The following is a 27,541-nucleotide window of genomic DNA, read 5'->3' on the forward strand; positions in this document are numbered from 1 at the left end:
TTGAGTGGGTTCTTCACTAAATTTGATGGAAAATCATATCAGCCCAGTGTTGCAAATCTACGGACGAGTAACTGGTGGATGTTCTTGCCCAATGTAGCGGCATTTTTTGCATAGCTTCACCTATCACCTGACTGATTCTTTGACCAAACAGTTGTAAATATTGCAGTTGGCAATACTACCATGCCAGAATCTCAAGGAGAGATGTCCACAGTTCCCTCAATATGGCTGATCATCGCACACGCACTGAGGTAAGTGTGGACCTCCTCTTTCCAATGGTGTTTTTGTTTTTTAGTTGTGATGAATAGTTTTTGAGATACAGAGGTTAAAAGAGACCCCCATTGGGCTGCCTGACTGCGCCTGAGGGGATAGTTGCTTCTCGCACCACGCGCAAAGAAAGGGTTAATAAATCATTGCATAAAGATAATTCATAAAAAGAATAAAGACTTTCCAAAGAGGCTAGCCAGCTAGGAAACCTCTCCACCAGGGGGGATGGTAAGACGTCACTAATCCCTGGTAGGTTGACAGTGCTGGGTCACCTGCCGTCAGGAGAGGTCACGCTGTGTATTTAATACAATAATGACGGGGAAAACTTTGAAAACTTATTAAAATTAACACTATTTGTGCCTCTTGTTAAAACAAAAATGCCATACATGTGCTGTGTTCCCTAATGTAAGGGAAACTATAAAACAGGACCAAAAGTGAGTGTATTTTTCTTACCCTGAGACAAGGAGTTGACCTTCAACTGGCTGCGTGCCATCAAACTCAACATGTTCTCTCCAAATCAAAACAGCAGAGTAAGTACATTACTCCACAAACTCGATGCACCCAGTAGGATGTGTGCATATAGTCAAGCCTTGGTTTACAAGTTTATTTCATTCCAGAATTTTGCTCGCACATCAAAACACTCATAAACCAAAACAAATTTCCCCATTGAAATTAATGTAAATCCCATTGATGTGTCTCATAATAATAATAAAAATAAATAAATAAATAAATAAATAAATAAATAAATAAAAGTATAAAAATCATTTTACATGTTATTTTTTACAGAATTAAAGTAATTTTACCAACAAATAGCAATGATAAATAATATGAAACACAAATCAATGTGTTACAGTTGTTACGGAGACTCCCACAACCGTTAACTACACTCGATGTGTACTTCACCCCAGGGTTTAGCAGCCGCAGTTTCCCTATTCTCGAGGCACCGGAACCACATTCGGCCACCAACGTGAGGCTAACCCGATGTATCGTCCAAGATGGAGGGTGAACGGGAGTCAGTCATGTCCAGGAAGGCTTACAAGCCGCCGAGGCTCACCCCTCGTTCCTGTTGCAAGCATAGTATCCACCGTTCCATTTTTCTTCTTTGCAGCACCATCCCTTTTAACCATCTTTCTGAGGGACATTGTTAAAGCACAAAGAACTCATACTGTAGTGCTGAAAACATAACACAAGCGAATGGATGCTATTTCTACGCATTTACAACGTGGACTAAGACTAGAGCCGTCATCTGGCGGTCAAAAATTACCCTAGACAGAGCAAGAATTAATCACAAATCTTGCAAAATTCTTGCATTTCTTGTTCTGGAGAATCAGATTTTAAAGAATTCCCCCCAATTCTTGACAAGAATTGGGAGTCCCGCGCAACCCGCAGCAGAGCTGGGTACAGCCACTGTCTTGCTGGCCGCACCTCCATGGGCCTATGGTGATGACCATTTCCTGAGCTTCCTATGGGTAACTTTACCAGGTGTGGTGGATATAGAGTTCACGAGGTTACTGTTGTGTTACTGTTGCACCACAGACCATTTTAAAGCATCATTGTAGGATAAGTAAGAACTTCCCGGTATGAAAACCTCGTCTTCATCGTTAGAAACAAGAAAGTGAAACGATGCCATTTGTCAATATTTTGTAGAGAAAAAGGACGTTTTATGAAACTCCATGGTATGCAATGACACTATGTAGCTACTGAAATATTTCTAATGAACTGTAGATCCCGTAACTGTGACTAAATTAATGCATGTTGCCCTTGATGAGTGACAGAATGAGAAATAGTGTTGGTTCATCCAATCACATGGACGAGATAGAACGCTCTGGCAGATTATGGGAGGGAGGTGAAAAGCAGTCTCAAGAATGGGGGGTCGTTCAAGAGGGCCATATATCACCAGATGACACCTTCGGATTGCAAACTTGCCACCCTTTCCTTAAAATATGGAACACCATTTGTTCCATATTTGCCTGTCTGAATGGTTAAGCAGATAAAATTCAGTATTTTAAAACTGTAGTGAGTGCATTTTTCGGTGAACCACAAAACCAGTCCATAAAATTATGTTTGTCAAGGGTCGTCCTGAAATACATGTAAAATACGAGTCGTAATGTCCCCCCCCCTTTCCTCTCGCCTTCACCAGCAACGGGCAGCAGCTGTCAGTCATGGCAGGCCAGAGAAATTTCAGGGTTGCCATCCGTTCCTTAAAACATGGATTTGTTCTGTATTGGTGAATGGGATGTTGTGGTCCTTATTTTTTTTAGATCAAGATGGCAGCCCTAACTGAGACTACTCCCATTGTTTTCTGCTGAGCACTCTCGTCTTGCAGCGAACAAAGGGAAACCATGCTCACATCTTCAATTTGTACAAAGAGACACGTCAGTCCTCGTCGAAAGACCGAATTAGTCGGCTAGGCTGACGTAAGCTGATAGAGTTGGAGTATCGACATCCTCCCCTCCCCTTCATGAGCCGTCACCTGGCAAGGGTTTGTGGTCCCTCCTCGAAGGGATGTACGCTCTTGACCCTGACAGCTTGTGTCCCAACCCCCCCGGGGGGGGGGGGGACAAAACACACACACACACACACACACACACACGCACACACACACGCACACACACACACACACACACACATATATATATATATATATATATATATATATATATATATATATATATATATATATATATATATATATATATATATATCACGTACCAAGTCATCGCTCGTAAACCAAGGCATTTTTTTGTGGGATTTTTTTGCTCGTAAATCAAAACACTCTTAAACTAAGGCACTTGTAAACCGAGATTTGACTGTATGTATACAGCATACATGTAAAGTCAACCTTTTCATGCACCAAAAGTTTAAGAAGTTTCTCTTTCCACTGCACCATCCGTCTGGGGCTCCCTAGGGGGCCTCGCAGAATGGCCTGACCGTGCGGCAAAAATTTTATAGATTTCACCCACAAGTATTCTTTTTTCCTGGCATTATTATATATCATTGGTTTTGGAAGAGATTATTCTGCCTTATGAAAGAAAACAAATATCAAGAAATAAAAATAAATAGCGAAGTTTACCAACTCTGGGAAAAAAAAAAAAAAAAAAAAAAAAAAAATAGTTGTGCTCACAGGCCGCCTGCTGAGAGGCAACTAAACCATGGGCAATTATCACTTCACATCCAGTGGCACGAGAGAGTTGACATTTAGTTTATTTATACATCCAGCTTGGATCCTTGATGTAAAAAAAAAATTGACACGATTCTGAAAGATACTTTATTTTTGGTGAATTAAATTTTTTTTTGATGCGATTCAAGTCAAAAGCTCAAGTAGACGATTTTGTTTTGCTGCGAATCGTGTCGTGGTGCATGAAAGGGTTAATATAAAAACCTATAACATCTAAGATTTTGCTATATAAGCATTACAGAAGCCCCCCGCCGTTCATGGGTATTTGGTTCCGTGAAATTCCCGTGATCCGCGAATCTACGATCGACGGGACTACAGTAAACTCTCTGGTATCCGGGTTTATAGAGTCACGGGGGCACCCGGATATGGAAAAAACCCAGATATGGTGTAGGTTAAGTCTACGGACCCAAAAAACCCAACTTTCGATCATGGCCTGCCATATAGGCAATGGCAGTGCTGCATAAGTGTTTCTGTCCATACTCATAATATGATATGCCCCATGGCTTTGTAGCAGTCAGTCTGCACCAGGGAGTGAAATGCACGCGATTGACATGCTCTGGGCAGTGAGAAAAGGGTTCGAGCAGCGTCGTCACGGTTAGCACTTGCGGCAATCTCTCCCTGGCTTATCACAGTCCTGCTGCACCTTGGGGGGATCTGTTACTTGGGATTCAGCACTTAGACATGACAGCCTAACCCACTGCTGGGGTGCCTAGCCCCGTGTTCACAGGCAGCAGCTAATGTTACCCTGCCTGGCCAATGACAGCACCGGGGCCTGGACCCAACCCAGAAAAGCCCAGCTATTTGTGGCAGCTTAACAGCCCAAGTCTGCACCATTGTGTTTACCACATAGGCTTTCTAGCAGACCCAGCACAGTGGGGAGGATAACCAAGGAGTCAAAGCAAAATGGCGCATCCGCTCGTGCGGTTATCTGTGGCTGTTTAGTTATGCTGTGTTGCCCTTGTGAGCCAGGGGGGGCGGGTACCCCCTGCACAGTGCATCCAGCGGGACCATGGGGAGGCCAGCCACAAAAAGTAACCACGATTTACGGCCAGCCCGCACCTCCAGATCGGGCTGGCCCACGGGACTCCCAAACCCCTGTGGGCCCCTTTACTCGCCTTACTGTAAGCATGGTAAAATCCTTCTTTCACATGTCGGACTGAGGGCGGTACTTATCCGCATTTCTTATTCCGCCCCGACTCCCACAAGAGTGCTAACAGACCCGCACGCCTTCTCCACGGGGACAGAGCCCTACTCACCTAGCCCAGTCTGGATTTACGGTAGGCAGTCATCAAGGCTTAAGCTAGGGTTCGCACTGTGTTTCATTTGAACAGTTCTTTAATTGACACTTCCACCATTTAAACCTGCACTGCCTTGACTCTCGTCACTTCGATATGGTCTGCAGCGCTTGGCAAGAACATTTACGTGACAGTTGTACTGCGAAGCACACAGCTTTCTTGCAAACCTTCGCACCAGGACGTCAATATCATTGGTACGTGCAAGCTGGGGTGCGCCTTACGGGTGCGGTATGCCGCCCGGGCAGAGCTTAGAGGCATCGTGCAGGCAATTTGAATGACTTTTGGCGACACACGACAATTTAAAAAAAAATATTTTGGAAAAATCAAATATTTTTTAAAACTCCCGGATATGGGCGAGGTCAGATACGGTGCAGCTGGATAACTGGGGGTTCACTGTATAATCAAATAGGGGAAATAGGGTTTCATTCTAACATCTCGATTGAATAACAAAAAAATGGATTTCTAAGGCAGGGATGTAACAGAGCCTCACACTTGGCCATTAAAGGGGAGAGGGGTGAGGGAGGGGCAGGGGCGTCAGGAAGGTGAGGAATGAGCGCAAGTCAAGCGTGGCGTGTGGGGACTGGACGGAGTGTGGCGGAACGTTCAGCGCACGTGTGGCGGTGAGGGGAAAGGAGAGCAAGGGTGAGGGGAGAGGCTGCGTGTGATGGCAGCCAGGAGGGGGAAAGGGTGAGGGGGGGTGGGGGGGGGGGGTGGGGGGGGAACACCCACCCACCCACCTGCCTCCCAACAGGTGTCACTTCCCTTTCACCAACACGTGGTGAAAGGGACTGATGGCGGCTGTGGAAATTTGCCACAAATATTTTTACGGGTCTTTGGTGAGTAATGAAAGTTGTGTGTGGACACAGGCGAGTGTGCGCCGGCCGTGGGTATGGGGTATTTTTCGATGAATATATTTAAAATCGGACAAGTACAGGTAACTCTTGATTTATACGAGTATTGTGTCCTTGAAGAGGTTGCATAAATCAAACAAGAGGTAGGTTTCTACCGAAAAATAAATATTCACTTCATTCAGTGGAGAGAGAGAGAGAGAGAGAGAGAGAGAGAGAGAGAGAATATCCATATCACCGAGATATCCCCTCAGACACTCAGTCTCACTCGTGTGAGGAAGAAATGAGGGACACCATGAGCGACTGGCCTAGTATTGGTACCGGTACCGAGTAGCCTGATACTGATACTGTACCGTATAGCTGGTACCGGTACCTGCCCACCCCTATTTCTGAGTAGCGTAGCAGCGTGGGTACCGTATTGTTGTTCAAGTGGCGCGCGGGAAGAACTGAGCTCAGCTGTGTGGCCACAGCGCCGTGTGAGTCCAGTTGCGTGAGATAACTGGTGGCCACTCCATAAGATATCGTGTATAAGTGAAAAAACGTGTAAATTAAACATTTATTTTGATTTTGGACCCCGCGTTATTTAAAAAACGCATAAACCAAACTCGTGTAAATCGAGTTACCTGTACGTGTTTTTCGCTCAGCTTGGCTGGGATAGCCTAAATTGCCAGGTGGTGAGGTTTGTTTTCGTAAAATTACCCCCCCCCCTGGAGGCCATTTTTATATGCCCCACGCTGTTGCGCCATTGTCTGACTTGCGCACCAACACGCGGTATCATTCAGTGCTTGAATGTTTGTATGTTTGGATCATGTGCCAGAAAATCAAGTTTTACGGCCGCTTGAGGGTTATGTTCCTGGTCCAACATACAGCACTAAAATACAACTTTGGGTATACCGATGGAAACATCATAATACATATCCTCGGGACTGAAGCAAAATTGCAAGAATCTTTGCAGTGGCTAGATCAGGAAAGAACGAGGCATGCAACACCCAAGACAAAGAAGAAAAGGAAAGAAAAGGATGAGACATACCTACTAACCTGGAGAATTCTGGATAAAATCTGGCTACAATGAGGAAGGTGGTGCCTTCTGACACCCTCACCTTTGAGTGATTAATACTTTTTTATAAAGGGGGACCAGATGCCTTATCATTCTCCAGTAAGTTGACAAGGTATACACAATCATATGTGAAAATTTCATGCCAATCAGAAAAATACAACTGGCAAGACATGGGTGCAATGGAAACAAATCTTTAGGAGCCAATATCTCAAAAAATTATCAGTTAGGTATCAGTTGAAACTACAACTAAAGGGCTATTTTTTATATTTAAAAAAATTCTAAAATGTAAAAAGAAAACAGGACACAGAGTGGAGAAAATTATAAGTGAAAAAAAAATTTTTTTTTTTTTTCAGATGCAAAAAAATCTTTTTTTTTTATAAATGCAAAATGTAGATATGTAAACAAAGTTACTATGGTAGTTTTTTCAAAGCGATTAACTGAAAAATAAAGTGTGAAAAATTTTTTTTTTTGTTTGAGTCTAACATACGCTTTGCCCAAATTTCCTGAAATTCACAGAATATCAAACATTTCATCATTCATCATTTCATGGACGCCTGCTCCCAGGAGCTCCCACCAGGGGATGGCCACGGCAGAAGAGCTTCCAACTTTCTCTATCCAGACACTCCCTCCTTGCCTGCTCAAAGTTTCTCAAAGATCTTTCCCCCCTCTCCCTAATGTACTCTTGCACCCTATCCCTCACTGGAGGTCGTCCTCTATCATTCCCTCCCTCTATCTCACTCACATACACCCTTCTGGTCATCTTACTCTCCTCCATTCGCTCCATGTGGCCAAACCACTTTAAAGTCTGTCGCTTCACTTCTTCCACCACTCCACACTTCTTCCCTTCACCCCTGTGACACATTCCAAAATGCTCGTACACACTTTCATTACTCATTCCATCCATTCTACTCACACCACAAGCACTCCTCAAATACCTTATTTCCACTGCCTGCACTCTAGACCTCTGACTTTCATTCCAGGCCCACGTTTCACTTGCATATGTGAGGATTGGTACTATTATTGTATTTCTCAAATCCCTCTTTACCTCCATGCTCACACTTCTGCCATTCATGATTCGTCCCAAAGACCCTACCACCCTTCTTCCTTGCAATGCCCTTTCTCTTATCTCTCCCTCCATACCACCATGCTTACACATAACTGATCCAAGGTACTTAAACTCATTGACATCCTCCATTTCTTCACCATTCAAAATTATTTTGCATTCTTTTTCACATTCAATTCCCACTCTATATGGGCATACAAAATCTACAACCTCACTTCTACTTCGCTCACAAACCATCACTTTACTTTTGTTGACATTTACTTTCAGCTTTCTCCTATTACAGACACTATCAAAAACACTGACCAAATTTTGTAGGTCACTTTCATTTTCTGCAATGAGCACCATGTCATCAGCAAACAGTATTGAATTCAGTACCCACTTCCTTCTCTCATCGAACATTCTTACTCCAACTTCTCCAACTTTGCCCTTAATTTCTCTAATAACATCATCCATATAAATATTGAATAACCATGGTGACATGACGCACCCTTGTCTTAAGCCCACTTTTATCTCAAAATGTTTACTTGTTTCTCCAGTAATTTTGACACATGCAGATGCATCCTCATAGAAAGACTTTATTGCACTAAGCAGTTTTCCTCCCACACCATAAATCTTTAAAACATCCCACAATGCAATCCAATCGACTCTGTCGTAAGCTTTTTCCAAATCCATTAAGGCAGCGTATAGTTTCTTTCCTTTTGCTATTATTTTTTCTACTACCATCCTGAAGGCAAATATCTGATCCACACATCCCCTTCCCTTCCTGAAGCTTTTTGTTCTTCACTCATTTTCTCTTCTGTAAGTCTTTGCACCCTCTCTATTATGACTTTTCCATATACCTTTCCGGGTATACTCAGGAGACTTATACCTCTATAGCTCCCACATTCCCCTCTCCTGCCCTTCCCCTTGTAAACTGGGACAAAGATGGCTTTCGTCCAGTCTGCTGAGCCCCCCATCCCCACCTTCCCATGCTACTTCACATATCTTGACCATCCATTTAAAGACTACATCTCCTCCACACTTCAACATTTCTGCTGTGATTCCATCAATTCCTGCTGTCTTTCCATTTTTAATATTTTTATTGCCTGATTTACTTCTGATATGTTATACTTCTTTCTTTATATACTCCTCCTCTACCTCTACTCAAAACTGCTGCTGTTACAGTTGCTGGATGTCCATCCTCAAAATTCATTAAGTTTTTGAAATATTCTCTCCATCTCTCTTTCACAGCTTTCCCATCTTTCAACATCTTTCCATTCTCATCCATAACTTCATTTGTTTTACTTGAGGAGATATTTTCTGCATTTCTTTCATTTTTTACTTCTTTCCAATATGATTTCCTGTTCCCTTTATATTTTTCACTTAGTCTTTTTCCAGTCTTCATCAACTCTCTTCTTACTTTCTTTTATTGCTTGTTTTAATTTCATTTTGCATTCTCTATATTTATTTTTCCCTTCCCTTTTTACTTGTTCAACCACATTCCTTTCTTGAGTTTTCTTAAAAAGTTCCCTTTTCTCTTTTACTATCCTCCTTATCTCTTCTGCCCACCATGAATTTCCTTTTCTTTTTCCATCTCTCACCACTTTCATCCCTAACACTTTTTTGTTATAGTTACCATTATTTCTTTAAATGTTCCAAAAACTTTTTCAATATTTGTATTATCTTTTGCACTTTCCCATTTTTCACTTAAGGCCTCTCCCATTTCACGGTTATACTCATCTTTTACTTCTTTTTCCTGTAACTTTTCTATCTTCAGTATTTCCTTTTTTACTTCACCCTTCTTTTCAAAAACCACTTTTCTTTCAGCTTTAACTTTTCCAGCACTGCAAGATGGTCAGATCCATCAAGCATTCCTCTTACTACCTTCGCGTCACAAATTTCTTTTCTAAGCCTTTCATCTACTGCCACATAATCAATCAATCTTTTTTGCTCATTATCTTCTCCCCTCCTCCATGTGTATCGGTGGATATTCTTGTGCTGAAAGGTGTTTGCTAGGAACATTCCCCTCTCAGCACAGACATCCACCAGGCACTCTCCATTTTCATTCTTCCCAGGTATCCCCCATTTTCCCACCACATCCATCACACATTCATCACCCACTTTAGCATTCATATCTCCCATCATAATACGTTTCCTTTCTTTCTCAAAACTCTTCAAACATGCATTCACTTCCCCCAAAAAGCTTCCCTTCCTCTCAGTCCTTTTTTACTTTTCACATTTACTGGTGCATAAATACACACCCATGCATACTTTACTAAACCTACCTTTCCTTTCACCCACACAATTTTTGATCCCTTCCAACCATAATCAGTCACACCATTCCACACTCTTTCAGACATCACAATAGCACATCCTTCCTTACTCCTGCCTCTATACTTCTCATCTATCCCTGTCCATACAACCCCCCCAGGCACACCCTCCCATGTACCCTTTCTACCATCACTCACACCAGTTCCTCGAATGTGTTTCACTCACTCCCAACACATCCACTCTACCATTTACAAAATTTTCAATCATCACTCTCCTCTTTTCCTCACCACCTAAACCATTCACATTAATAGACACCAGTCTCATACATTCCTTTCTCTTCTGCTGCCCTCTGGCCATTGCTCCTGCCTCTAAAAACTCAATAAAAGTATTAGAGGCCACCAATGGGTGGCCAGTCCAATGTAGTGTTATGGAGACTTGCTCCTTGTCAAGGCTAAAAGGATTAAAACAAAGCAGCTGATGGTCACTGCCCCCTTCCCCGTTGGTTCTACCCTGCAGGGTATAGTAACGGTGCGCACCACATGAAGGTGAGGATGGGGTAGGCTACCTTTCCAGTCAGAGGGTAGCCGTATTGCTCCTTTCCCAATACCCTAAACAAGGGAGCTGTACGCATAGGCAGCAAAATGCACCTCGGATGAACCTCATTGGTTATGATACTGCCACTGCGCATACATTTACACCAACAAACAACATACTAACATTCCAAAGCTATTGGACATACCATATGCACAGGAGGTACCCCCGTAGTCGCCTGCCTTAATATGTTCTAACATTTACTGTACACACTTTAAGAAATCCACCACTCTATAGTCATGTGTATGTACTAATTTTGCTTGGAGATTACACTCTCCACTCCAGCCTAGCTTGAACTTAAGGAAACCCCTACAATCCCTTTCAGCCTCATCATACCCTGATCTCATTTATTCTTGGTATAAATATAATTTTGCTCACTAGTATAGCTGATTTTTACCATTCTTATTTTTTGAAAAATTCAACCCATGAATCGATCTTAGGTTCAAGCTTTAACATCATCCACTAGGATCACTTTTCTCCTTTCTTATGTTTAGTAGGGAATTCATTGTTCGTCTCCTTTTAACATATTGTTAACTAAATTAATATGATTGAATTTCAATTGGGACTTCACTAAGCTCTCCTACTTCACTCATCTCTCCAATATAACCCATTTCTTGATGGGTTATCCCTTCCCTAATCTTTTGGACCTCAGGTGCTTGACCCAAATAGGGTCCAACTCCTGGCAATACTGAACTCTCAGAGGGATGAGTAAAAATTAAAATGCACTAAACAGTGTGCATATGGAGACATCTACTTCTTTAAGGAAGGTCCATGTAAAATGCATCAGTATATAATCAGTATAGCATCATATATAGGAAGATATTTACGGTTATAATTAAAATCTTTACACATTGAACTAAATGAAATGTCAAGAAAGCAACTTACATTTCTGTAGGGAAGTGGCTGCTTGAGTCCTTTTCTCATGACGAACTTTCTCCAAAGCATGAAGAGCACTTTCTGATAAAAATACTCGAGTGCGGCCAAACCTGGAATGATAAACTTATTGCTTAGTTTTTAATCTCTGTGTCGTGTATAAAATTTCAACTCACTTCTCAATTCGTTGATTACTCGCACTGTAGGGGCTAAATAACCTAAACCATGTTTCCAATAAGGAAAATTGAGAGTGTAAAGCAGAGTAGGGTAAGTAAGAGTTGAAGGTGATGAACACGCGCCTCCACAGTGTTATAGCATCCCTAACTATGAATCTGTGGGCATGGAGTTTAAATCTCAGCCTTGGCACTTGGTGTGCAGCCCACCCAACGGTTCATTCTTTCTTTGGGGATGGTCAATAAATAGGTACCTGGGGAAAACCTGGGGAAGGTAAACTGTGGTAATCTGGATGTTACACACCCTGTGTCGGGTTAATGGGCTCTCTCATCACAGGCTCAAAGGGCCAATGGGATAAAGAAGAGCACTGCCGCCACATGCAGCTATAGCGTAGCATCTTTACTTTTAATAGTATGTGACTGGGTGGAATAAACAAATAAAAGGAAAGCTCAAGGAATTTTTTATTCTATGATTCCAGACCAAAAATGATCATGACAAAGAATAGGGTAAATTATAATTTAGAGGATGCAGATTGAAAGACTTGAAATGTACTCACGAGTATGCAGCGACAATGTCAAATTAACCCCTTCAACATGAGGACGCGTATACTGCGTCCTTGCGTGCCCCGTACCATATCCGAGGACGCGCAAACTGCATCCTGGCTTGCTTTAGCCAATATACGAGTTATTTTATCTCTATATTTATTCTTACATCTCAAAATTATCAATTAATTGATGTTTCTTTATGTGCACCATTTAATTCTGCATGTTTTCAAATATGATACGTGACGATTATGTTGAGTTTATGGCTGAAAGCTTGTTATATTCCATAGCGACATTTGAAATTTGGCGCACGCGGCAATCCCGGATACGGCGCGGGGCGCTGTTTTGGTCTGACCGTAGTGAGTTTCTTTATGTGCACCATTTAATTTTGTATGTTTTCATATATAATACGTAATGATTATGTTGAGTTTATGGTTGAAAACGTGTTATATTCAATAGTGACATTAAAAATTAGGTGCGCGCAGCTATTCCGGATATGGCACGGGATGCAGTTTTGGCCTGGCCGTAGTGAGTTTCTTTATGTGCACCATTTAATTCTGCATATTTTCATATATAATATATGATGATTATGTTGAGTTTATGGCTGAAAACGTGTTATATTCAATAGCAACATTTGAAATTTGGCGCGTAGCGATCCCGGGTACGCCGCGTGGCGCTGTTTTCCCCTGGCCGTAGTGAAGTGGTTAATGCAATATGCTCAGCACCCTTGTCGACTCTGTAGAACTGCAGGATACTACCTTCAAAATGGAAACTCTCCAAGCAGGAAAGGAGTTAACTGGAGAGTGCCTAAGGTCATGGAGTGGTTTTGTCTCTGGGGAGGCAGTGAAGAATATGGGGAGTAATAATGAATCAGTGCTGTCAGGCTTGCTGGAAATTCGGACCAATATATGTACATTGTACATTTTGTTGTGTAGGAGTCTCCTGAGGAGAGACAAGATGAGGTATATCAGGAGTCTCACTGAGGATGTAAAGTCATTTCAATGTAAATGACCTCTGATCTGCTTATCGAGCTCGGAAGCAGCTCCTCTTCAAGCCTCCCTCTTAAGGGAGTGTTATAGAAACAGCAAAGGGTTGCCTTGTGTCAGACATAGACGAGCAGAGGGCTTGTTGGCAATGTTGTAGTCAAGACCAGGCACCTTGAGACCAATATCAAGACCAGGCCCTCTAAGATCAAAACCAAGACCATGCTTTTTGAAATCAAGACGAAGACCAGGCATATAAAAATATTTTTCTAAATGTGACTATTATCTGAATGCTTTTGGTCTATACTACATAAATTATATTGTCCTGTTGTGTTTGAGTTTTACCTTTTTTTCTCATGTATGTACCTTTGATTATATCAGACTATTAAGTTTTGATATCATGATAATTTACTGTGGAACAAGTTATTGAAGAATTGGCAACCCTGTGAGTAAGCTAGCTAAACTTGTGGTGTACATGTATGAAGAGTGGAGGCCCCACAATCTTCATACATGTACACCACAGGTTTGGCTAGTTACATGAATGCAAATCTCCACACTGCTGGAATTGCATACACACATATGAAGTACATGGAGGTAACAGAGTTCTAAACATGCATGCATCCAAATGGAGATTATCACAGTGAGTATAGCCACGTCATGCAATAGGAGCGCTGAAGTCATCCTCAAACTTTACTTAGCATTAGTTAGACCTCATCTCGATTATGCAATTCAGTTCTGGTACCCCTACTATAGAATGGACATCAAGATGTTAGAATCTGTACAGAGGAGGATGACAAAGATGATTCAGGGGGTGAGAAACTTGCCTTATGAAGACAGGCTGAAGTATTTAAATCTACACTCTCTAGAAAGGTGAAGGTTGCGAGGAGACCTGATCGAAGTCTATAAATGGATGAAGGGCTTTAATAAAGGGGATGTCAATAAGATTTAGATAGAAAAAGAGCCAGGAAGGATGCATAGCAATGGTTTTAAGTTAGACAAATTCAGATTCAACAAAGACATAGGCAAGAATTGGTTCAGTGGTAGATGAATGGAACAGGCTTGGCAGCCATGTTGTGGGTGCCAATACCATACATAGATTGAAAAAGAGGTTAGATAAAGCCATGGATAGTGAGATAAGGTGGGGTTGAGAGTACAGGAGCTGCCTTATATGGGCCAACCGGCCTCTTGCAGACTCCTTACGTTCTTATGTGCTGGCCCAAAACAGCGCCCTGCGCCGTATCCGGGATCGCCGCGTGTGCCAAATTTCAAATGTCGCTATTGACTATAACAAGTTTTCAGCCATAAACTCAACATAATCATCATGCATTATATATGAAAACATGCAGAATTAAATGATGCACATAAAGAAACATAAATTAATTGATAATTTTGAGATGTAAGCATAAATATAGGGATAAAATAACTCGTATATTGGCTAAAGCGAGCCAGGACGCAGTATGCGTGTCCTCTGATATGGTACGGGGCACGCAAGGACGCAGTATACTCGTCCTCGTGTTGGAGGGGTTAAAGAGGCCATATTCCAGTGCACATTGCCTAGCCCACTCACTCTACAACTACATTCCCAGGGTTCCTCTGGCCAGGTCTCCATGCAGACCCCTTTCCCACACAAATCAGCTTCTGGCAAGATCTATAAATCTGCAGCTATAAAGTTTGTGGGTGCCTCTTTGGATTCCACTACACAGAATTGTCTCTTCAGATATTAGCCTGTGAACAGGGCTGACTTCTGGGTAGCTTGCTACATACCCATATAACCAAAGTTGCCATTCACATACTAATAAAAGTCCAGTAATCTGAACATGGATAATCCAAAAATTTCAAGTCCTAATTTTATGAAGCTGGCAAAAAATCAAAATTTTTTATAAAAAGTAATGAAAAAATGAAATGGGGTGCCAAATGTGCCAAGTGGTGTCAAACTGTGGGAATGAGAAACAGGAGACTCGGGAGAGATTTAAATTTAGTCTAGGTGTTGACAGTCATATATTCACTTGATTCTGACTGTTTAGTGCCCAATATCACCAGGAAGATGGCTCCCATGACTTCTACAAGTGACAGACCTGAGCCAGTGCTCAAGGACAGAGTAAAAACAATAAAAAAAATGACAATTACAATAGGTTTAAGGAATTTTGCACAGTACAGTCAGTAGGTAAAAATATTATAAATAATTGAAAAGTGTATAGATTAAGTAAAAATACAGTCCTCAGGCAGCCTCAACTCGTCTACACGATTCTTGGAGGGGTTTGCCTTTCCAACGACACTTTCCTTGTTACTTGACATTTTTGTGAACCTGCTTTTTTGTCTTTATTACCTCTGGATTTACTCTCTTTGCATGAACTTACCTTCCTAAAACTACTGTTCAGCACTTTTATGCATTACTGGTGGGTAATAAAACATGTCACGTCTTTTTTCTGATTATGAGAAGATAGTTTACGTTTTCAGGGGCCTCCCTCTCTAATCCAAACATATTGATAATTAATCAAAATGACCTTCAGTCCACAGCCATTCAGATTACTGGACTTTTGCTGTCCTGTGCAGGTGTTAGGTCTTTATTCAGTCTCACTGAGTAATTGCTGATTTGACACCAAGTTTCCATGATTCTATAACTTTTTTTTTTACAGTAAAAGAAGCACTTCAAGGGCAAAAATAAATGAGAGAAAAAAAGCCTGCTAATCACTGCACCTATATCAGAAAGCACAGATGAGCAGCCAAAAGAGAGGTCAGTTTCAGATGGAGAGGTGTCTTGATACTCTTCTTTTGAAAGAGATCAAATCATAAGCAGGAGGAAATACAGATGAAGGAAGGCTGTTCCAGAGTTTAGCAGTGAAAGGGATGAAAGAATGATGATCCTGGTTAACTCTTGCACAAGGGATCTGGACAGCAAAGGGAGGAGCTAGAGTAAAAAGTCAAGTGCAGTGGGGCCATGGGAGGGGTGGGGTGTATACAGATAGCAAATTCAGAAGAGTAATCAGCATGAAAATATCGATAGAAAATAGAAAGTGATGCAACAATTTAGGGACTGTTTTATGTAAGCATAGCAGTATGGAAGGTGAGATGAGGGAAAGAGCAGTGAAGGGCAGACAGGTGGTGGGTGTATTGGAGAGAGTTTTGAAAGGAAGAACTGTGAGCATGGAGGTAAAGAGTGGAATAAGGAATAGTATTATCCTGCCAACTCTGTTATATGCGTCAGAGACGTGGACATGGAATGCAGCACAGCAATCGAGAATACATGCAATGGAAATGAGTTATATAAGAGTGGTGTGTCAGGATGGGATGGAGAAAGTAATGAAAGTATGTATGAGCGGTTGGTATGGGTGCGACAGTGAAGGGAGTGGAGTGTGGAGTGGTGGAATGGGTGAAGCGTGGTGCATTGAGATGGTCTGGACACGTGATGAGAATGGGGGAGAATAAATTTGTGAAGAGAGTGTATGAGGGAGTGGGTGTCAGGGGAAGACCACCTGTGAAGTGGATCAATAAGGTGAGTGAGTATTGGAGCGAGAGAGTTGGGAGTAACAGGATTAAATGTGCTGAGAGGGAGTGCCAGAACAGGGAGAGATGGAGTCACTTCTGCCACAGCCACCTCCTGGAGGGAAGTTCCCGCGAGGGAGCAAGGCGTCGGAGAAATAGATAGTGTCTAAGGACACAGCACTTGAATGGTGTGTGACATAGCATGGCTGTTTTCCCTGGGAAAGGATTATGTCAACAAAGGTGTTGATGATTATTTATCCTTTGAAAGATACTTGCTCCAGTTGCATAAAATTGCATTACACACAAAGTAACAAAACTAGAAAGGTTATTTACCTGCATAGAAGATCAATGTTTTCTTCTGTTGATGACAATACTGATTTGGCCAACTTTATGGAAGCAGGAAGAACATCAGACACTCCTTGTCTATCTCCATACCTCTTGATAAAGTCCGTATAGGATACACTGAAACAAGCAAAACTACAAGTTAAACTAATAACAGAATAAATTAAAGGGCACTTCTGTGCCATGAGATGTTGAATTTGAAAGAAACATCTGGCACAGATAAGGGATTGCATATTATGAAACATCGGGAGGAGAGGGGAGGCAGTGGCCGAGTGGTCAACGTGCAGGCGTGGTAAGCCCAAGGATCTAGGTTTGAGTCCTACCGATGCACGCTGACAAATTCCAACCATCGCTGAATGGCAGAAGATTACCCACATGCTGCCCAGATCTTCAATCAACCCTAAATTCAGCAACTTTGTTCAAGTGGAGCACTGGCAGGCAGCATGGGCCAGTAAGACTCATACATTATGGCAGCTATTATAAATAAAATTTAATTTGCCCATGCCACTAATGGGGTGGGGGTTGTCCAAGACACCCTCCCAAAAACGCCTACCGGCACAATATGTAGCACCTAAAAAAAAAAATATATATATATATATATATATATATATATATATATATATATATATATATATATATATATATATATATATATATATATATATATATATATATATATATATATATATATATATATATATATATATATAAATATAAAATAAATCTGTAATACACATGCATGCATGTCTCCACATATACACACACAAGGAGGAATGGACGAAGAATAAGAGTTGGGTTTCTTAAAACAGGTATGTGAAAAAAAATTGACAACTTTTTCAAATGGCTGTGCAATAAATGTATATTTGAATAGGGGAAAAGAGCTGATCAAGTTATTTTAGTACATAATGAACAATATACATTAAGAGAAGGGGCAAATTCCAAATGATTCCAGGTCACTGTATGAGACTGGAAAAGGGTGTGTTAACATCAAAAGCTATTAGGGGATTATCTTTGTGTTGGTTAATTTTGAGGTGCTACAAATACAGCTGAAAGTATTGCTAGGAAAAAATAGGAACGTTATTCTGAGGATAGAACTAATGGAGGATAAATTTGGTATCTAAGAAAATAATAATTAACTTGGATTTATGTTCCTAGTGAATTCTGCAAGGATGATCCACAACTACCCAGACCCACAACTCACCGAACTGGGTAACCAGCCTGACTGATACACACTGTCTCAATGACTCCACAAGCCCGCAGTTGCTGCATCATGTAATCTTCATCCACTCGCCCTGAAAGGTAATGGAATACTGGGCTGATAATGTGCAGAGAAAACAGCTGATGACTGCGGGAAAGACTTTGAGCTATCTTTTACCATTATTACCTGAATTGTATTTGTAAATACGGTATTACATTTCAGCAAATTAAATTCTTTGATGACTTCATTACCTTCTGTCAAAAATTATGATTATTTTCAAAAGCTAAGAATTAAAACAAACAGCACCTGACATAATAAGAGAATGTCTTGCATATACAGACAAGTATAGATGGGAAAGTTGGAGATAAACACCCCCACTTACCTGTCAGGCCTCTCACACTTGGCTTTATGCAGCGTACATAATGTAGATCACAAACTGACAAAGTTTTCATTAATGAATCTAATGAAGATTTGAATTTTGCCAGAGTTGTAATCTTGCGTGTAGTTCGTCTGCCAAACTCAGGGTCTGTGTTGTTGAGTGTGGATAATAATTCTTCAATAAAGTTATTACTGCTAACAGCCAGCAATTCTAAAACTTCATGTGGAACCTGTAGTAAAGATTGAACTATCAGTGAACATTCTAGGATACTCAAAATTATAATGGCAGGGTAGATGATATTATTATTCATGAATAGATATCAGAAAATGGAATGAACTATTCATTGCATTCATTTTTTAACTAAACTTTTAACCAGTTCAATTCAATACAATCACTTGTGTCCAAACCTGAGTAATGTCCCTGATTTGATAAGGCTACTTATGTCTGTGACCCACGACCCTAGTCAGAGTAAATTGTAGGCGATGACAACATGTGCCAATCCACCATACATGACCCCAGGGCAGTCTAACTCCAGCACTAAATGAGGCAAGATATGTGACCCTTGCTCCCAAAGCCAGCCAGCCAGCCAGTCAGCACAGGACAATGGAAACAAGACTTATTGGTGCCACAATGAACAACAGATGCACCTTGAGGATGAAGTGATGTCAGGGCTGGCTGCCAGCTGTCAAAAGTAGACTTATTTTGCAATCAATACCACCAAGCAGCATTGTGCAATAACATCATGCATTTTTTTAGGTGTTGCCTGTAGTGCTGGTAGGCTCTCATGAGTGGTCTCTTGGATAGCCCCAGCCAGTTAGTGGCACAGGCGAATTTTATTTATAGTGGCTGCCGTGTTATAAGACTCTTTGCTTTGCCCATGCTGCCCCCCTGTGCTTCACTTGAACGAAGTTGCTGAAATTAGGGCTGATTGAAGATCTGGGCAGCATGTGGGCAATCTTCTACCACTCAGCGATGACTTGAAAAATCACCGTATTTTGGTTGGACTTGAATCTAGGTCCACGGGCTCACCACGTCCGCACGCTGACCACTCGGCCACTGCCTCCCCATGCATGATTATGAGATGAGCTAGTTAATGTACATTTCATGTGGTTTTACTTGTCTCATATTTGTTCCATATATTTAGCCGTTTCTCAGCCAATCAGAGCTTCAAGATGGCCAAACTTTTCTCTATTTTTTGGATTATATATCTATTGAATAGCTTAGGTCAGCAGTCTTCAACCTTCTTGAGACCATGGCCCACTACTGGCATTCCAAAATACTCATGGCCCACTGCCCTTCAGATTCAGAATACAATTTCAATAAATTCATGACAAAACATACTTAGAAATTGAGCTGAAACATCTAGAGCACAAGAGGCAGTCACCGCATTTACCTAAATTGAGTTATAACCAAGAGCAAGAAGGGCAAATAGTCGAATAATACATCTGCATTTTATAGTACAGGAAATGCAACCCTAAAGGTCTGAATGTAGTGATTTTTTCCCTCTGGCTGCACCCACTAGCACTCACCCAGATCCAGGAAGTGAGAGAACGAGGGGCGAAGTAGGCAGCCAATGAGCACCTAGCCTGGGAGAGACTTCTCTGTCAGCCAATCACCATGTGGCTAATGGGGTTGTGGTTCTGAGCTGCCTTTAACCCATTCATTGTGTGTGGCGAGGGAGCGACTATCCCCCCAGGCGCACTCTGGCAGCCCAACGGGGGAGGGGGGTCTCTTTTAACCTCTGTATCTCAAAAACTATTCATCACAGCTAAAAAACAAAAAACACCATTGGAAAGAGGAGGCCCAGATCTATAAGATTCGGTTATGCATGCCTCTCCTGCGAACATACAGGCACATTCAGGTGGTGTTGTCTGTCAACACTTATGTCAGTGCGTGTGCGACGGTCAGCCATTTTGAGGCAACTGCGGAGATCTCTTGATGGGATCGTGGGGTGCTGGCAGCATAGTATTGCCAACTGCAAAATTTACAACTATTTGGCCAAAAAATCAGTCAGGTGATAGGTGAAGCTATGCAAAAATGTCACTATATTGGACAACAACATCCACCAGTTACTCGTCCGTAGATTTTCCGTGCTAGGATGATATGATTTTCCACCAAATTTAGTGGAAAACTCACTGAATTGGCAATGCTGTGGGGTGAGAAATATTGTTGGAACACTCATACGTGGGAAATTTGAGTGCGACCGTAGCTCGCAGCAAGTGTTTAGCACCACCAGCAAATGATGCTACGCTCGCTGTGAGCGTTTAGCAGTTTAAGAGTTAAACATGTATCAAAAAACATGGCGAGGCAATGGCTGAGTGGACTGCGTGACAGCGTCACATCCAGGATGATGTGGGTTCGCGCCCCGCCCGGTGCCACAAGCTGGGATTCTTCAGTCACCAACAAGTGGCCTAAGACTACCCACAAGCTATCCAGAAGACCACCTATCAACCCGGACTCTAGATTCTAGGATCAAAGATGAGCTTCGCGGGGCAGCATGAGCCAATGCAAGATGGCACAACTATAAACACTTGCCAGCACCACAACGGGCTGGGGCTGACCATCAGGCCCTATGAAGAAAGCCTATTGGTGCCACAGGCAAAGATGAAAAAAAAAAAATAAATAAATAAAATAAATAAATAAATAAATAAATAAATAAATAAATAAATAAATAAAATGATACATATACCTATGATTATCATACCACCTCAGTGTAGCTGTTAGGGTCTGTCTTACTCTTGACAACAATTTCCTTTTCATGTTTCTATTCTTTTCTGCTTATCCTCACATAATTATTTCTTGGAAGTTTATGTTCTGTGCTCCTCTGTGTCATGCTTCTCTTCATTCTCTTCCATGAATTGTGTGTGTGTGTGTGTGTGTGTCTGTGTGTGAGTGTGTGTACTAATTCACCACGGCCTGATCACAAGCTGGACTCGTCATCACCAATAAATACCCTCCCAATCAGAGCAAAACTTATTACAGTTGATCTTAGGGTGCTGATGGAACCGGTTAAGATTCGTTTTAGGTCCGTGCCAGTATCCCATTACCTACCTTATGAAACATCAGTATCTCTTCATATATCTTTTCTACAAACCTTCAACAGTCATGGAAACGCTTTGAAAATCCAATTCAAGGACTTTTTTCTTACTCTTGAAAATAGGGGATAATGTTTATGAAAGCGCGTCGCCTCCTCTGGCGACTGTGCAGCCAGTGTTGCGAGAAATACCTCCTTGCTGAAATTAGTAACATATACATGTGGGGGGGGTTAGAAGGGGGGGTCGAGGGGGGCGCAAAGTTCGTAAAGTTCGGTTGGAGTAGTTTAAATATGCTCCCCGACCCTAAACCCTCTGCAAGCTATTTTACGGCTGTGGCGGCTGCAGCGTCATCGCGGCCGCCGCCAGAGGAGGCGACGCGCTTCCGTAAACATTATCCCCTATTTTCAAGAGTAAAAAAAAAGTCCTTGAACTGGATTTTCAAAGCATTTCCATGACTGTTGAAGGTTTGTAGAAAAGATATATGAAGAGATACTGATGTTTCATAAAGTAGATTATGAGATACTGGCACGGACCTAATACGAATCTTTACCAATGGAACCTTTACACACAACACACCCCATCCCCCTTTGCTCCTTATCAGAGAACAAATCCCAGACTGAGCAGGGCTCAAACCTCCAGCTGCCAGGCCGCGAAGCTTGGCAGTGGATCACTGAGCTACTGGATCATAGTGTGTGGGCGTAGCGTGTGTGTGTATGTAAGGGAAAGGAGCAACGCTCGTACTGTTTTGTCTCTGTATCTACTCTTATCATAAATCGTCTTTGCGTGGACCACATCTTTTTCCAGGACATTCCAGGCCTCCACTACTCTCTGTGGAAAGCTGTTCTTCTTAATGTCTCTTCTACAGACTTTCTTTATCATCTTCCTTCCATGACCTCTTGATTCTCTTGTGTTCCATGTTATTAGACCTTCCTTGTCCACTTTCTTCATCCCATTCAGCTCCCTATACATAGCAATCAGATCTCCTCTCTCCCTCCTCTGTTCCAGTGTTGGTAAGTTCTTCATATGTTAAATCTTTTAGTCCTGGAACCAGCTTGTTGCTGCACTTTGAATCCTCTCTACTTTCCTTATATTTCACTTTGTACTCGGCAACCATACTGTTGCTGCGTATTCCAACCTTGGACGCATCACTATCAAAATCAGTTTCTTCATCATTTCCTCATCCAGTTGTTGAAAAGCATCTTTTATGTTTTTCACCAGGTTGTATGTCTCACCTACAAATCTATTTATGTGTTTCTCTGGCGACAGATTATCCGATACAGTTACTCCCAGTGTTGCCATTCTAGTGATTTTCCTGCTAGATCTAGAAATTATGGGCAATGATCTTACAGAGAAATTTGCCACCCAACAGCTAGCATTTTAGTGAAAATTCCTATTAGGCATTTTTGGGGGGTATAATTATTGTATTACTTAAAATCTAGTGATTTGGGGCTCTCATCTAGCGATTTTTAGGGGTGAATCTAGCGGGACTGAAAGTTTTTTTATGGCACCACTGTAAACAACGGCAGATCAGATCCGCACTGTTGTTTTGGATGCCAGATAAACAAGGTTCCACTGTAATAAATAAAATAAAATAAAACTTGGAAAAGAAATTATAATAATAAAAAGTATTTTACCTCATCCTTATTCTTGTGTAGAAGGCCATGTGCCTCATACTGGACAGGCCCAGCATAGTGCTTGATAATAAAGCCAGGTATTGGCCGGTGGAAAGGTGGTTTACTAACAACACCTGAATTCTCCAAGGCATTGCAGATGCGACTGCAGGCCTCTTCTTCCTTCACATCACGCTTAAGTTGACATTCCTGTGGAAAAAAAGGAAAACATTAAAAAGTTATATACAGTAAACGCTTGATATAACAGAACCGCTTAAAACGGACAAGGTCAGAGGGTCAGAAATCCACAGGGACCGACCAACAATAGTTTTTTAACTAAATGTGCCTGGTAACTGCAATAGTGTCTGCTTGTCATCTTGCTTTCCTCCCATTATCTGATCTGCCATCCTCCAGTTTCAGTAGTCTTATTTAGGCCACATGATGAAATATTTTCCTCCTTGTGTTCCTATTTAAATGATGAACTTCTTTACACCCCAAGAAAGTCTTATGTATCGATCCATGACATAAATGTAATGGAAGTTAGCCAAGTGTTTGTGAGTGTTAATGATGGGGTGACTCCCAACTTCAAGTTCAAGTTTAAGGGGGGATGAAATGACAAACTGGTCACACACACGCTGGCTCATGGGCCAATCAGAGACCTCGGGTGCAACCCCCCCCCTCCCCCCCACCCACACACATATATACTTTATGATATCATAAAGTGCTCAATATCAACTGGTAAAGTACCGAAGGAATGGCGAAGGGTTGAGGTGGTCCATATATATAAAAGTGAGAAAAAGGAAGAACCTCTGAAATACAGACCAGTATCATTGACCAGTAGCTATAGTTTGTAAAATATGTGAAAAAGTGATAAAGAAACAATGAACAAAATTTCTAGAACACAATATAATTACAGAAAAACAGTATGGCTTTAGACAAGGGTGTTCATGTGTAACAAACTTATTAAGCTTTTACTTGAGAGTGACGGACATAACACAGGAGAGGGATGGATGGGTAGACTGCGTGTATTTGGACTTGAAGAAGGCTTTCGACAAAGTTCCACATACAAGACTATTATGGAAGCTGGAAAATAGAGGATAATTGAAGGGGAAAATGAAAAACTGGATGGAAAGTTACTTAAAGGGAAGAGAAATGTGAACAGCGGTAAAGGACATGAAATCGGAATGGAGAAATGTAGATAGCGGGGTGCCCCAAGGATCGGTATTGGCACCAATACTTTTCCTAGTATATATAAATGATATGCCGGAAAAAGTAAATACTTAAATGAGCTTGTTTGCAGATGATGCGAAATTGGTGAGACCCATATGAGATAGTAAAGACTGAAATTCTGCAAGAGGACCTAAATAAGATATGGGATTGGAGTAAGAAATGGAAGATGGAGTTTAATGTAAAGAAATGTCATGTAATGGAAATGGAAAAGAGTGAAAGGAGACCAAAGTGGACATATAGAATGGGAGAGGGAGAAATATTAAAAGTTCAAGAAGAGAGATCTAGGAGTGACAATACAAAATAATCAACAGTCTGAGAGTCATGTAAATAAGATATTCGGTGATACGTATAGAATGGTAAGAAATATGTATAGGAATAGCATTCCACTACATGGATAAAGATATGATGAAAAAGATGATTACCACTATGATTAGACTAAAGTTGGAATATGTGGAAACTGTGTGGTCTCCCCATAAGAAGAAACATGTGAAAAAACTAGAGAGAATACAAAGGATGGCAACGAAGATGGTTCCAGAACTGGAGGGATTGTCATATGAAGAAATGTTAAAGGAAATGGACCTGCCAACATTGGAACAAAGAAGAGAAATGGGAGACCTAATACTAATTTACAAATTGTGGAATAAAATGGAAGAAGTAGATGATGAGGAGTTATTACTACGAGAAGTAAGAAACACCAGTGAAACACGAGGACACAGTAAAAAATTGAGAAAAGGAAGATGCTTGAGAGACAAAAAAAAAAAAAATATAGCTTCCCGCAAAGAGACATAGAAGTTTGGAATAGACTAAGTGAGGAAGTAGTACTGGTGAAGAGTGTGCACAACTTTAAGTAAAAACTAGACAAGTATAGATATGGAGACGGGACCATACAAGCGTAAGCTCAGGCCCTGTAAAATTACAACTAGGTAAATACACACACACACCAAAATTTGAAGCACTGGTATCATATACATACGTACGTAATTAATTTATTAATTAATGACTCTTTCCAAATTCAACAAGTTTATAAGATTCTTAGTTTTTCAGGTATTCTCTTCTATTCTTTTAAGTCTTGGATTTTGAAACGGGTGAACAATTGGGGAGTGCACATAACGCATCTCAATGCCTATAATGAAATTAAATGGGAAAATTCATTTAGATTAACAAATTTTCGCTGTACTCCAAGCAAATGTTTGGGAATGGAAATCGCTTTTAGATTGTGGACTTGGTGTAGTACATATGTGATACTGGAATCATACCCGTAACAATACGGCCCCCCACAGGGCCCCACTGCCAACCTGCCAGCCTCAGTGCCTCACAGTCTGTTGTCAGTTTATCCATGAGAGAGAGATTAATCAACCATTTATGCAATAATGAACACTTTTTTTTTTAAATCATGGCAAGCAATTCACTATGAAGGCTCAAATCAATTGTGGTAAAGTAATTAATTGAGTTCCTGTGTGATTTTAGAGACCATTTTAGAAAACCAGTTACCCCTGTGAAAATATACGTGTACAAGAAAATGTTATCTTTTCTTGAATGGCCAATCCATTATGGGAATTGATAAGTAACCATAAAAAAGAGATGGACAAACATCACTCACAAAATATTTAAAGTAATTTTGCCCTCTCTTTTCTTTCAGTATGACAACACAGCAACTCACTATTTTCTGTACCCTTGTATCCATACCACCCTCTTCCTGATCTTGTGTAGTTTACGTTCCCCTCAGATATGAATTTATCAAGTTAATATCCATCATTCTCACCCTTCATTTTCTCAAGATTTGCTGATTTCATACTTCGCTCTGTGTGGGAAGTGAGATTATGGTGGTGTTGGTGATAATGAAACCTTGTAAGATCAGTTCACACTTACCTCATTGAGAATAGCAAAAACAGAGACGCTGGAGTCAATAACCATCACACAGTTGGAGTTGTCTGTGTACGGAATATCCATCTCAAGAAACCCTTCTTCTCTCAGGATCTGTTGGGAAAGAATTCAACCTTGTGATAAAGTAGAATAAAAACATCTGTAAAAACAAGGTCTGAGATAATAAATTATTTATAAATTTATCACACTGTAAATTGTCATGAATTTGATGCTCTTGGTAATAATAATCTTACACTTCATTCCCTTTTCTATCTGAAAACTTCCTCTGAGAATGATGAATCAAATCAAAATCTGCTCCTTTGTCCTCAAAACATACATTTCTTGCTTGCACCAGTTTAGCACATGTCTTCCTCAACACATTCTTCTAATATCTAACCTCCCTTCTTGCAAATGGTCTGTTTCTTACACACTTTTATTTATAAAAAAATAATAATAATAATAATTAAGTGGCTGCCTAGCCCTACCAGCTACAGTACCCTCTCGAGTTTCGCGCTATCCGGGTTTCGCGATCCTTGAGTTTAGCGCTTAGTCCTAAATTCTTACCATCACGACTTTCACGCATTACCGCCATGAGTTTCGCATTGCTTTGACATGTACAGGTCACGTCTACCTACTGTCAGCATCATGCATGCTGCCTTAAAAGGTGGTATCCAACCATTGGGGCCATGGACAACTGCGGAGTTGTTTGTTGTCCTTATGAATGGAAAACGGTTGTGAGTACTAGCGTGGGTACGTTGGCACCGAACGGCTGCATGTAAACAAACAGACGACAGCAGTGGCTGAGGAGTGAGGAGCAGTGGAAGATAGCCCACCAAGAGATTCATAAAATGGACTGGCAGAGCTGTGGAACCACAGTCCAAAGATCTTTTTATCGAGATCTCCCGGTGTTGTTTTCCTTTTCTTCTTCTTCTTCTTCTTTTGACCTGTAATGCATGGCAGCGACGGTGAAAAGTAATAGTGAAAATAGCAAAAGGGCATAGAAAAGCAAAATCAGGGAAAGGACAGAAAAACACTTAAGTTCAGGGTGAAGTGTATAAGTGCGCACTGTTAAGTAACTAAGGGCCACTTTCACAGTCACTTTGTTTGTTTTGATCGTTACCAATGGCGGCGATTGCCACTTAGTATTTCACGTGAAACTGGCCGATGGGGTAGTGGCGGCTGCAGACGAAGCGAGAGATGTTGATAGTAAGTGGTAAGTGCGGGGCTAAGCTAACCCCACAGCCGCCACTACCCGATTGGCCAGTTTCACGTGGAAATACTAT

The 27,541-nt window shown here is 41.3% G+C and overlaps 1 protein-coding gene across 1 annotated transcript in view; it reads right to left on the reverse strand.

Moving 5' to 3' along the window:
- LOC126996664 (unconventional myosin-XIX-like) overlaps nt 1-26,378 on the reverse strand; it is a 36,819-nt gene extending 10,441 nt beyond the window's left edge. Inside the window, exons 1-6 of the mRNA XM_050857372.1 lie at nt 26,265-26,378; nt 23,190-23,375; nt 18,524-18,749; nt 18,145-18,235; nt 16,935-17,063; nt 11,432-11,532 (exon numbers count right to left, since the gene is read on the reverse strand). Coding sequence (XP_050713329.1) covers nt 11,432-11,532; nt 16,935-17,063; nt 18,145-18,235; nt 18,524-18,749; nt 23,190-23,375; nt 26,265-26,345 — 814 coding nt within the window. The 5' untranslated portion in view covers nt 26,346-26,378. The remainder of the gene's footprint in view (nt 1-11,431; nt 11,533-16,934; nt 17,064-18,144; nt 18,236-18,523; nt 18,750-23,189; nt 23,376-26,264) is intronic.
- Nucleotides 26,379-27,541: the final 1,163 nt, after the last annotated feature.

Source organism: Eriocheir sinensis, chromosome 10 (genome assembly GCF_024679095.1).
Source record: "Eriocheir sinensis breed Jianghai 21 chromosome 10, ASM2467909v1, whole genome shotgun sequence".
Classification (NCBI taxonomy): Eukaryota; Metazoa; Arthropoda; class Malacostraca; order Decapoda; family Varunidae; genus Eriocheir; species Eriocheir sinensis.